The sequence below is a fragment of the Pan troglodytes genome, chromosome 19, assembly GCF_028858775.2.
Source record: "Pan troglodytes isolate AG18354 chromosome 19, NHGRI_mPanTro3-v2.0_pri, whole genome shotgun sequence".
Taxonomy (NCBI): Eukaryota; Metazoa; Chordata; class Mammalia; order Primates; family Hominidae; genus Pan; species Pan troglodytes.
In genome coordinates, this window is record NC_072417.2 from 80928164 (window position 1) to 80941476 (window position 13313).

At 43.5% G+C, this 13313-nt stretch overlaps 1 protein-coding gene across 27 annotated transcripts in view; it reads left to right on the forward strand.

Annotated features, from left to right (window-relative positions):
- Positions 1–13313, forward strand: part of BPTF (bromodomain PHD finger transcription factor) — a 156866-nt gene that overhangs the window by 126571 nt on the left and 16982 nt on the right. For 19 of the 27 annotated variants that reach the window (XR_010153367.1, XR_010153368.1, XM_054671499.2 and 16 more), the window contains 3 exons: positions 7197–7522; positions 10975–11148; positions 11855–12047. Coding sequence is in view for 25 of the 27 variants with exons in the window: in XM_054671499.2 (XP_054527474.1) it covers positions 7197–7522; positions 10975–11148; positions 11855–12047 (693 nt within the window). In the remaining 2 variants the exon portion in view is untranslated. The remainder of the gene's footprint in view (positions 1–7196; positions 7523–10974; positions 11149–11854; positions 12048–13313) is intronic. The other 8 variants (XM_054671503.2, XM_054671516.2, XM_054671510.2 and 5 more) reach the window with 1 other exon arrangement.

Here is a 13313-nt window from a genome sequence, read left to right on the forward strand (position 1 = left end):
TCTCAAAAAAAAAAAAAAAAAAAAAATTATTGCTAAGGTAATTTGCTTTGAGTTTGAGACCAGCCTGTCCAACATGGTGAATCCCCGTCTCTGCTAAAGTTTCAAATATGTATATTTGAAACTGGCATATTTTAAAAATAAATTTTAATTTTCTTTTTATAAGATATGTGATTGCTTCCTTAGATCTGCCTGTTCTTATTTCTGCCTCTTTTTTTTAATGGGCTTATTTTTTTTTTTTTTTTTTTGGAAATGGAGTCTTGCTCTGTTGTTCAGGCTGGAGCGTGTAGGGCCATCTCCGTTCACTGCAACCTCTGCCTGCTGGGTTCAAGCAATTCTCCTGCCTCAGCCTCCTGAGCATCTGGGATTACAGACACCTGCTACCACGCCCAGCTTTTTTTCTATTTTCAGTAGAGATGGGGTTTCACCATGTTAGCCAAGCTGGTCTTGAACTCCTGACCTCAAGTGATCCTCCCTCCTCGGCCTCCCAAAGTGCTGGGATTCCAGGCGTGAGCCACCACGCCCAGCCAATAGGCTTAATTTTTTAGAGCAGTTTTATGTGCAGAACGTACAGTTCCCATATTATTCCTCCCCCACCCACACACAATTTCCCCTATTAATGTTAGCATGGCACATTTGTTAGAATTAATGAGCCAATAGTGATTATTATTATTATTAACGAAAGTCCATAGTTTACATTAAGGTTCACTCCTCGTGATCTGTGGGCTTGGCAAATCCCTAATGTAACGTATTCATCATCACAGTATCATTCATAATAGTTACACTGCCCTAACAATCCCGTGTGCCACCTTCTTGTTCCTCCTCTTTCCCCCTGTGCTAGTCTTTTTGATAAAATAATTTGTTTTTAATAAAGCTTATACCTTCATTACATCTTTGAATATATCAATAAAGTTTTTGTCAAATTATTCTTTACTTTTTTTTCCTTTTTTTTTTTTGAGATAGAGTCTTGCTCTGTCGCCCAGGCTGGAGTGCAGTGGCACGATCTCGGCTCACTGCAAGCTCCGTCTCCCCGGGTTCACGCCAGTCTCCTGCCTCAGCTTCCCGAGTAGCTGGGACTACAGGCGCAGGCTGCAACGCCTGGCTAGTTTTTTGTATTTTTAGTAGAGACGGGGTTTCACCATGTTAGCCAGGATGGTCTCGATCTCCTGACCTTGTGGTCCACCCACTTTGGCCTCCCAAAGCGTTGGGATTACAGGCGTGAGCCACCGCGCCTGGCCTTTTTTTTTTTTTTTTTTTTTTTTTGAGACGGAGTCTTACTCTGTCACCCAGGCTGGACTGCAATGGCGCGATCTCGGCTCCTGCAACCTCCTCCTCCCAGTTTCAAGCGATTCTCCTGCCTCAGCCTCCCAAGTAGCTGGGATTACAGGTGCCCACCACTGCACTCGGCTAATTTTTGTTTTTTTGTTTTTTGAAGAGATAGGGTTTTGCCATGTTGGCCAGCCTGATTTCAAACCCCTGACCTCAGGTGATCCACCCACTGTAGCCTCCCAAAGTGCTAGGATTACAGGCGTGAGCCACCATGCCCGGCCCGTCAAATTGTTCTATAATTTTTTTTTTTTTTTTTTTGGAGAAAGAGTTTTGCTCTTATTGCCCAGGCTGGAGTGCAATAGCACGATCTCGGCTCACTGCAATCTCCACCTCCCAGGTTGAAGCAATTCTCCTGCCTCAGCCTCCCGAGTAGCTGGGATTACAGGCGTGCACCACCATGCCCAGCTAATTTTTTTGTGTATTATTCGGAGAGATGGGATTTCATCATGTTTGCCAGGCTGGTCTCGAACTCCTGACCTCAGGTTATCCACCCACCTCAGCCTCCCAAAGTGCTGGGATTACAGCTGTGAGCCACTGTGCCCGGCTGTATAATTTCATTTGGAGTGAATTCAGATTAGACCATTGATTTTATTGGCTTTTTTATCTTTTTTCTTTTTCTTTTCTTTTCTTTCTTTCTTTTTTTTTTTTTTTTTGAGAAGCAGGGCCTTGTTCTGTTGCCCAGGCGGGAGTGCAGCGGGAGTGCAGCGGTGCAATCACAGCACACCACAGCTTCCACCTACCCAGATCAGTCAGTCCTTCCGCCTCAGCCTCCCAAGCAGCTGGGACTACGAGCGAATGCCATGCCACCCTGTCTGGCTAATTTTGGGGTGTTTTTTGTTGTTATTGTTGTTGTCGTTTTTTTGTAGAGACAAGTTTTTGCCATGTTGCCCAGGTTGGTCTCAGAATCCTGGGCTCAAGCGAGTGATCCTCTTGCCTCGACCTCCCAAAGTGCTGGGATTACAGGCATGAGCCACCGTACTCGGCCCTGGTTGTCTTTTTTTCATATTACATGTTTTCCTTTTCAAACATTTAAGTTTTGCAAGCTTATTTTGAGTGAGAGGAGTTTTGTTTTTGTTTTCTCTCCCAAAGCCCAGTGGAGCCCAGTCAACCCTTAACTTCCAACAGGGAGCCGGCTCTTATCACTGCCTCACACACAGCATGTTAGTCTCCCTTACCCCCCAGAAACCCTAATGTTAGTGTTCGGCCACCTCTTCTTCCTTCTGAATCTGGAGCCTAGCAGGCCTGCAGTTTTAGTCCTGCTCACAGTTTTGTGTCTCTATTCCATTGAGATTGTTGTAACTTATTTAAGCGTGACTATTTCTTCTCAGTTTCTCTTTTTTATATTTTATTCTCATTTGTATGTTTTTGAAGGGAGAGGGAAGATCAAAGTGTGTGCCCACTATACAATCTTGGTTTTCCCAAAATCCGTCCCATGATGTTATAAACATATGAACTAGGAGATGAAACTCAAGGTTTTCTTTCTAACCTAGGAAGAAGTTCAGTCTCTCTCTATAAATAGAGAAGGGCTGTTGAATAATTTGTCACCTGACTTCTCTTTTGACTTTGTAAGACCAGATACTCTATAGACAGAAACAGATTCATTAAACCAGGGCCATTCAGGTTTATTTAGTAAAATATTTGTGATATGTTTAAAAGCTTTGGCTGGGTACGGTGTCTCATGCCTGTAATCCTAGCACTTTGGGAGGCCGAGGCGGGCGGATCACGAGGTCAGGAGATTGAGACTATCCTGGCTAACATGGTGAAACCCAGTCACTACTAAAAAAAAATACAAAAATTAGCCAGGCATGGTGGTGGGCGCTACTCGGGAGGCTGAGGCAAGAGAATGGCATGAACCCGGGAGGCAGAGCTTGCAGTGAGCCGAGATAGCGCCACTGCACTCCAGCCTGGGCGACAGAGCCAGACTCTGTCTCAAAAAAAAAAAAAAAGCTTCCTGAGGTACTCATGTAATTATTGTTACTAGTGTAATTGGTGCATAGGGATGGGTGACCCTGCAAAAAAGGGGCACAGCAAACTCTATTTCAGGTACAAATGGACCTTATCTTTAGGCAAATCCTTGAAATTTTGGCAGGGGGAATCAGGTTTTCCTGTGAGTTTTTTGTTTTTGGCTTTTCATAGACATCTACATGAAGTCTCTGCTTTAGAATCTTAAAACTGTAGCTTCAGAGGCCGGGCACGGTGGCTCATGCCTGTAATCGTAGCACTTTGGGAGGCTAAGGCTGGAGGACCACTTGAGCTCAGGAGTTTGAGACCAGCCTGGCTAACAGGGCGAAATCCTGTCTCTACTAAAAATGCAAAAATTAGCCAGACATGGTGGCGGGCGCATGTAATCCCAGCTACTTGGGAGGCTGAGGGAGGAGAATCACTTGAATCCTGAAGGCAGAGGTTGCAGTGAGCCGAGATGACACCACTGCATGACGGAATGAGACTCCATCTCGAAACAAAAAACCGTAGCTTCAGAGATTCACTTAAATTATCATTTATAGGCCAGGAGAGCTGTGGCTCATGGCCTGTAATCCAAGCACTCTAGAAGGCTGAGGCGGGTGGATCAGTTGAGGCGAGGATTTTGAGACCAGCCTGGGCAACATGGCAAAACCCTGTTTCTACAAAAAAGAATTCTCTGGGTGTTATGATACACGCCTGTAAAGACAGGGTCTCACTTTGTCACCTATGTTGGAGCACAGTGGTGCCATCATAGCTCACTGAAGTCTTGACCTCCCAGGCTTAAGGGAGCCTCCCACCTCAGCCTTCCAAGTAGCTGGCACTATAGGCATGTGCCACCACACCTGGCTGATTTTTGTATTTTTAGTAGAGATGGTGTTTCGCCACGTTGGCCAGGCTCGTCTTGACCTCCTGGACTCAAGCGATCTTCCAGCTTCAGCCTCCCAGAGTGCTGGGATTACAGGTGTGAGCCACTGTCCTGAACCAATTTTTTTTAAAGAAGGAAAAATAAAATTAATTCAGTTCTACTTAAAAAAAAAAAAAAAAAAAACGGTCAGGCACAGTGGCTTACGCCTGTAATCACAGCACTTTGGGAGGCCGAGGAAGGCAGATCACGAGGTCAGGAGATCAAAACCATCCTGGCTAACATGGTGAAACCCCATCTCTACTAAAAATACAAAAAAATTAGCCGAGTGTGGTGGCGGGCGCATGTAGCCCCAGCTACTCGGTAAGCTGAGGCAGGAGAATGGCATGAACCCAGGAGGCGGAGCTTGCAGTGAGCTGAGATCGCACCGCTGCACTCCAGCCTGGGAGATAGAGCGAGACTCCGTCTCAAAAAATAAACCAGAAAAAAGCTCTTTAAAGGAAACATGCCCGGCACGGTGGCTCACGCCTGTAATCCCAGCACTTTGGGAGGCTGAGGCGGGTGGATCACCTGAGGTCCGGAGTTCGAGACCAGCCTGACCAACATGGAGAAACCCCGTCTCTACTAAAAATACAAAAATTAGCCAGGCGTGGTGGCGCATGCCTGTAATCCCAGCTACTCAGGAGGCTGAGGCAGGTGAATCACTTGAACCCAGGAGGCAGAGGTTGCTGTGAGCCGAGATCACGCCATTGCACTCCAGCCTGGGCAACAAGAGTGAAACTCCGTCTCAAAAAAATAAAAAAATAAAAAAAAAAAAGGAAACGTGGGCTAATTTATTTTCCTGAGAGACTATAAATCATGATGAAGTGTTTTGGGAATATTTTTGGTACTTTAAATTATTGTAGAAATTTATAAATGTGTCGGATTTTGGCCAAAGTGGCTCACACCTGTAATCCAAGCACTTTGGGAGGCCAAGGTGGGCGGATCACCTGAGGGTAGGAATTGAAGACCAGCCTAGCCTACATGGTGAAACCCTGTCTCTAAAAGTATTTTTTAAAAAAATTTTAAGTCAGATTTTAAGAAATATTCTTATGGCCAGGTGTAAGTGGCTCATACCTGTCATCCCAGCACTTAGGGAGGCCCAGGCAGGCAGATCACTTGAGCTTAGGAGTTCAGTTACCTGGACAACACAGCAAGACTCCATCTCCTCAAAAAAATTAGCTGGGCATGGTAGTGAGCACCTGTAGCTCCTTGAAGGGGTTGAGGTGGGAGGATCACTTGAGCCTGGCAGGTCAAGGCTACAGCAAGCCGTGTTTATGTCACTGCAGTCCAGGCAGGGTGACAAAGTGAGACACTGTCTCCACATAAGAAATACTCTTGGTCATAGCTATGATTTCTTTACACCAAGTTTGTTTGTGGATGCCAATCACAATGGGTTTGTTCCTAGGGTAATAAGGTTTGCTTTGATCATTTCCAAGAGTAAGTTGTCCCACTAGATAGCAGAAGAGGTGTGCTTAAAAAGTATGGTAAATGCATATTGAGGAAGTAGTATGTTGGCCAGACACAGAGGCTCACGCCTGTAATCCCAACACTTTGGAAGGCCGAGGCGGGTCACTTGAGGTCAGGAGTTCGAGACCAGCCTGGCCAACATGGTGAAACCCCATCTCTACCAAAAATACAAAAATTAGCTGAGTTTGGTGGCACGTGCCTGTGGTCCTAGCTAGGTACTTGGGAGGCTGAGGTGGGAGGATCACTTGAGCCTGGGAGGTGAAGGGTACAGTGAGCCCAGACTGTGCCACTGCACTCTAGCCTGGGTGACAGAGTGAGACCCACTCTCAAAAAGAAAAAACAGAGTACAGTAAAGAAGCCGGCCAAAATCAAGATGGCGATGAAAGTGACCTCTGGTTGTCCTCACTGCTCATTAAAACTTTTTAAAAAATATATGAAAAGGGGCCAGGCAGTGTGGCTCACACCTGTAATCCCAGGACTTTGGAAGTCTAAGGTGGGTGGATTGCCTGAGGTCAGGAGTTCAACACCAGCCTAGCCAACATAATGAAACTCTGTCCCTACTAAAAATACAAAAAATCAGCTGGGTGTGGTGGCGGGTGCCTGTAATCCTAGCTAGTTGGGAGGCTGAGGCAGGAGAATCACTTGAACCCAGGAGGTGGAGAGGTTGGAGTGAGCTGAGATTGTGCCACTGCACTCCAGCCTGGGCAACAAAGCACTTTGGGAGGCCGAGGCGGGTGGATCACCTGAGGTCAGGAGTTTGAGACCAGCCTGGCCAACATGGCGAAACCCCGTTTCTACTAAAAATACAAAAAAATTAGCTGGGTGTGGTGTTGCATGCCTGTAATCCCAGCTACTTGGGAGGCTGAGGCAGGAGAATCGCCTGAACCCAGGAGACATAAGTTGCAGTGAGCTGAGATTGCACCATTGACAAGAGCGAAACTGCATCTCAAAAAATATATATATGAAAAGAAAGTTATCTTTTAAAAAAAGAAAATAGTGCGTTATGTTGCACTACTCTCCCTGCAGTCTGAAATTCTAGACATAGGAGCATCATAATAAATAAGGCAAATCTGCCTCTTTTCTGCTTTATGCTGGTCAGACCACATTTTGAGTCTCAAGGCCAGTTCGTGTCCAGTCTCACTGTAAGGACAGAGAGCAAGAGCAACTAGAAGAAAGCAGCCAGTGAGAGAGGATGCTTGAAATCACCTTCTGAGCAACCACAGAAAGAGCCCAGATGGGACAGGGGCAAGCCGGGAGGGACGCTCTTCCTAGCCACTTGGCTCATCTTTCAGTCAGCTCTCCTTTGAAGATAACTAGCAGCTTTCTAGTTGTTCTTACATAGTCTTCATTTTGTTTCTAGTTGTCTTAGTTGGGTTTAAGATATAAGAAAACTCTTGTTTGCAACTAACTAAAACTCTCATGTTAGGCTGAACTGTGGAGCTACTTTGACAAGAGTGGGTAGTGTACCATCTTCTGGCCAGATCACACATTTACATGACTCTAATGATAGTCTTGTATTGTCTTTAATTGACAACAGGAAGAGCTGAAGAGAGACCTGAAAATTAAGAAAGAAAAAGACCTGATGCAGGTGGCTCAGGCCACAGCAGTGGCTGCACCCTGCCCCCCAGTGACACCAGCCCCTCCAGCCCCTCCACCTTCACCTCCCCCTCCACCTGCTGTGCAACACACAGGCCTTCTGTCCACGCCCACCTTACCTGCTGCTTCCCAGAAGAGGAAGCGGGAAGAGGAAAAAGACTCCAGCTCAAAGTCCAAGAAAAAGAAAATGATCTCTACTACCTCAAAGGAAACTAAGAAGGACACAAAGCTTTACTGTATCTGTAAAACGCCTTATGATGAATCTAAGTGAGTAGATCTTTTTGAGCTCTAGTTTTTTGTCTTGAAAGTTTAGCTATTAAATTGGATTTTGAAGAAAATGAATATTTTGGGAGTGATATACATGAAAATATTAAATTTAAGAGTAATGTTTCATCCATGGTCTTGCATGTGATATTCTTACCATTGACGCTAGTAAAGTAAAATTTGCTATTTCACGTGTTTGTGATTGTCCTTTGTTATATTCTTTTCTGTCAAAAACAAGCTTTCTGTTGCTCCTTTGCTTTCTCTTCTTCCCTCTGAATTAACTCCAAATCAGTGAGTAATTGATGTCTGGAGAAGGAGGTGTATTACTGTTGCCCAAAATGGAGAGCCATCCTTTCTGGGATCTGTTCAAAGCCCTGCGAATACATGAAATCCTGGAAACCATTTGAACATGAATGGTCAGAGGTTTTGAATTTGAGTGGTTCGGTTTCTTAATTGTTTTATTTTAAGCAGTTGTTTTTTTGTATTAAAATACTGCAACTCATATTTTTGTCAAAGTTTCCACTTTCTTATCAGAGACAAAAGCCAGAAAAATACAAAAAGTGTTCCTTTCCCCCATTCCTCAAGCATAACGTCCAACAGTTTGGCAGCTGGAAGCTGTTTTTGACAGTTGTGACTTGTATTTGGTGATATAAACAAGATTATAGAGGCACTAAACCGTAAATGTAGTTTCATTTTTTTGGTCATTACTATCATTTTACAAAATATTTAACTTCTACTTTGAACATTAAAATGTAGTCCAGCTTTTTAAAGCCACAGTTAACCACCATACTTTTTACAGGACCAAAAAGTCTGATTGTGCTTTAAAAACTGATCATTTAGAATCAATTAATTAGAATTAGGAATGCTTAATGCCTACCTTAAGTGGATACCTAATTGATTCCTAAAATAAAATTGTGGTCCCTTTAATGATGTTCAAATTGCAACATTGAAGCTGCTTTGGTGGTGCTATCTAAATGATAATCTGTTTGCAAATGCCAAATGAAAACTCTTTGTTGGCAGATTGAGCTGTGTGCTGAATTAAACAAATCAATTTAGGCATCTTCACTTTTTATTATCTTATCTCATTGGAAATTATACATAATGTAAACTGTAGAACGTGATTCACTGATTTTTTTTTACTTTAGTTTAATACAAGTGTGCCTCACTTTAAGCAAAATATACTAAATGATTTCTGAAACAGGAGTTTCCTTACTTTTTCAGTTAAAAAGATTTGTTTACAGAATTTCTTTAAATAACAAGGCTTCTTTGGCCTGTTTAGAGTATTCAGATCACAGAAATTGATTTCACACACAACTTCTTTGAAATACCTACATTGCATAAAATGAGGCACACAGATACATGTGCCCATTCCATCGAGATTGCCTCATTATTTTGTGTTATTTTATATTTTTCATTTTGTCATTATTAACACTTTAGTATACCAGGTTCATTCACTCCCTATTATAGTTGAGATGAGTTAGTGTTTCTAAGGAGTGTTTCGTAATCTCTTGTCCCAAACTAGGCTGGTTTGGGAATCCAGTGAGAGTGACTGAAAACTGAAATTCAAGTCTTGAACATCCTTCCAGAACACAGCCTATCACCCTGTGGAGATAACACACAAACTATCTCAGAGGACCCCCACCTGTGGCAGTGAAAATCATGTGAGAGTCATAGTTCAAAAGAAAAAAGTGCTGGGCACCGTGGCTCATACCTGTAATCTCAGCACTTTGGGAGGCCGAAGTGGGAGGATCACTTGAGCCCAGGTGTTTGAGACCAGTCTGGGCAACATAGGGAGACCCCGTCTGTACAAAAAATTGGCCAGGCGTGGTGGCTAATGCCTGTAATCCCAACACTTTGGGAGGCCGAGGTGGACGGATCAGCTGAGGTGAGGAGTTCGAGATCAGCCTGGCCAACATGGCAAAACCCCGTCTCTACTAAAAATGCAAAAATTAGCCAGATGTGGTGGCACACACCTGTAATCCCAGCTACTCGGGAGGCCGAGTCAGGAGAATCGCTTGAACCCGGGAGACTGAGGTTGCAGTGAGCCGAGATCATGCCACTGTACTCCAGCCTGGGAGACAGAGCAAAGCTCTGTCAAAAAAAGAAAAAAAGAAAAAAAGCCGGGCCTGGTGGCGCATGCCTATAGCCCCAGCTACTCGGGAGGCTGAGGTGGGAGGATCACATGAGCCTGGGAGGTCCAGGCTGCAGGGGGCCGTGATCCTGCCCCTGCTCTGCAGCCTGGGCTATACAGCGAGACAAAAGAAAAAAAGAAAACAGTTAGTGGTAACAGGATAAACTACATAACCATATATTATTCCTTCACATTCATGAAGCAGGTCAATTTGAAGCTTGAGGACGACTTCCATTCCTCTAGGTGAATCTACCAAGAAATGCCTTGGTAGAGCTAGGAGTGCCAATGGTATCAGCAAGGCCAGTCTGGTTCCCTGTGATTCATGGTAATTCTCACTATGACTTTGACATGGTGTTCCTACACAGTGCCTATCAACACTTATAGACACACTGTGTAAGCGTTCGTTACATTTACTTTTCCTTTTGTCATTAGGTCTTTTGTTACAGAGGCCACTCTGCTCTCCACAATCACACATTTACACAGCTCCCCCTTGCCAAGCAGTGTAGACCCTCACAGGCTTTGGATAACTATCCTTGCATCATTCTCCACACCTTGTCCCCGGTGTTGAACTGAAGCATCTCCTTCCACGTTCCCTGCCCGTTAGTTAGCCAGGCCACTGCCCACATTGTCACAAACATTATTTTAACAGGAAAACTGGCCCGTGCCATATTCCATTATGAGAGGTTATTTTTAATTCGATTAAATTCCAATGTTTATTCAGAAAACCTGGTAGAGATTGAATTGCTCTATGTACTTTCTTAGTTTTCTTCTTCATATCATATTTTGACCATTTATCTTCTACACCTGGCTGACCTGCATGTTCCTTGTAGTGTAACTTCTACTTGGTGTTTGCGCTTTGCTTTGTTTTCAAATTTAAATTGTGAGATACATTTTCAAACCTATCTAAGAAATAGCCCTGATATTGAAATGGCTTCTGTGGAATAGGTTTGACAGATGTAAGTCTTTGATTCTTTGGCTTTGGTTTTTGTGCCTGTTACAGTTTTACACACATTCATTCAGAGGAAGACATTACCATCAATGTGTTGTTTCTTTTTTCAAATTCCAGTATGTTTTTAAAGACCCATATTTCACTAAGCAGTGTACTTGTTGAAACTGATGTGAGTGACTTTATGTTTCCACATGTGATAGAGCATCAGATACTGGAGTTTGCCAGGGGTAGAATGGTTGGATTCAGAAATGTTTAGCTGACTCATTGCAGGAAGTTACACTGTAAAAAAGTGAATCAAGGCAGGGAAGACAGATTTAAGTACCATGCAGCTCAAAATGACAATTACATTGTCATTTTCATTGTGAATACTTTTAGGTTCTATATTGGCTGTGATCTTTGTACTAACTGGTATCATGGAGAATGTGTTGGCATCACAGAAAAGGAGGCTAAGAAAATGGATGTGTACATCTGTAATGATTGTAAACGGGCACAAGAGGGCAGCAGTGAGGAATTGTACTGTATCTGCAGAACACCTTATGATGAGTCACAGTGAGTTCTGATAAGAGCATCATATTTAATAATTTAGGAAGCCAAATTGCTCTGACTGGTTACTTATTTATTTTAAAATAAAAAGCAGATTTTTTTTCTACATTTATTATACACTTACATTACAAATTCCTTTTCATTTTTCTCTTTTTCCCTTTTTACCTACCCTTCAAAATTTATCTTGCTTCATAGTGAATGTTTGAGACACATTGGGGAAAATGTGGTTTAATGGTAGATTTGATTCTTCAATATGTAACATAGAAATTAATGAGATTAAAATAGCCTGACTTGTTTGGACTTTATCAGTGTTTGAAATGGTGCTTTATTGTAGGTTAGAAAAACACTAATTTGGGTACAAGCTCTGAGACTCTGTTATTAGCTTATAGGATTTTGAACACCCATATGGTACAGTACTAGTTGAAAGATTTTTGGCTTTGTTTTCAGCTTTAAAATCAATTGAATGTTTCATATTTATCTTTAAATTGGTTCTCCAGTATTACACAGTGTTCTTATAAATTTTTTTACTGCTTGTTCTTAACATCAAAAATACTAAATTAATGAACTGGAATGTCAATCTTGAAAGTATTAAAACCATAATACTAAAACTATTTTATATCCCAGGGTTTAGCAAATTTTCAGGTGCATGCTTTATTATAAGTAACATCATCCCATCTGTTTTGAACTCACATTTCCATTTCGGATCTTGCAGATTTTATATTGGCTGTGATCGGTGTCAGAATTGGTACCATGGGCGCTGCGTTGGCATCTTGCAAAGTGAGGCAGAGCTCATTGATGAGTATGTCTGTCCACAGTGCCAGTCAACAGAGGATGCCATGACAGTGCTCACGCCACTAACAGAGAAGGATTATGAGGGGTTGAAGAGGGTGCTCCGTTCCTTACAGGTGAGACCCCTCTGTGTGCAGCATTTCAAAATGAAATCAGCCAGCATAATTTTGGAAGCATTTCTAGGATTTCAAGTTTCCAATCTCAGAATGATTATTTACTGACTCCCAGCTAGTCTAGTGAAGTGCCTAACAAACTGCAGTCCTTCCGTACCAGTGCCATGAGCTTTACCATATCCCCACATCACGTCAGCTTATCTCACACTCACAAGAGTGTTAACATGACTCACTTCTTTATACATTTTATTTTTAAGGAGACTTCCTCTCACCCCCATGGATTGAGAAGCAGTATGATTAGATTATAGTTATTCTTGGCCGGGCATGGTGGCTCATGCCTGTAATCCCAGCACTTTGGGAGGCCAAGGTGGGCGGATCACAAGGTCAGGAGATCAGACCATCCTGGCTAACACGGTGAAACCCCGTCTCTACTAAAAATACAAAAAATTAGCTGGGCGTGGTGGCGGGCACCTGTAGTCCTAGCTACTCCGGAGGTTGAGGCAGGAGAATGGCATGAACCCGGGAGGCAGAGCTTGCAGTGAGCCGAGATGGCGCCACTGCACTCCAACCTGGGCGAGAATGTGAGACTCCATCTCAAAAAAAAAAAAAAAAAGATTATAGTTATTCTTTTCCTTATGAAAAACAAAAAGGGGACTGGGCGTGGTGGCTAACACCTGTAATCCCAGCACTTGGGGAGGCTGAGGCGGGCGGATCACAAGGTCAGGAGTTCGAGACCAGACTGGCCAAAAGGATGAAACCGCATCTCTCTACTAAAAATACAAAAAATTAGCTAGGTGCGGTGGGGCGCACCAGTAATCCCAGCTACTAGGGAGGCTGAGGTAGGAGAATAGCTTGAACCCGGGAGGCGGAGGTTGCAGTGAGCCAAGATCGAGCCACGGCACTCTAGCCCAGGTGACAGTGTGAGACTCTGTCTCAGAAAAAAAAGAAAAACAGGATCGAGATGGTTTGCAGGATTAGCAAGTGATAGAGATATATTGAAGACATAGAAAGCCAGTGTGGTTGCTCACACCTATAATCCCAGCACTGTGGGAGGCCAAGGCAGGAGGATCACTTGAGTCGATGAGTTAGAGACCAACCTGGGCAGCAAAGTGAGACCCCATCTCTACAAAAAAATTTTTAAAAAATCAGCCAGGTGCGGTGGTGCACACCTGTAATCCCAGCTACTAAGGAGGCTGAGGCAGGAGAATCTCTTGAACCCAGGAGGCAGAGGTTGCAGTGAGCCAAGATTGAGCCACGGCACTCTAGCCC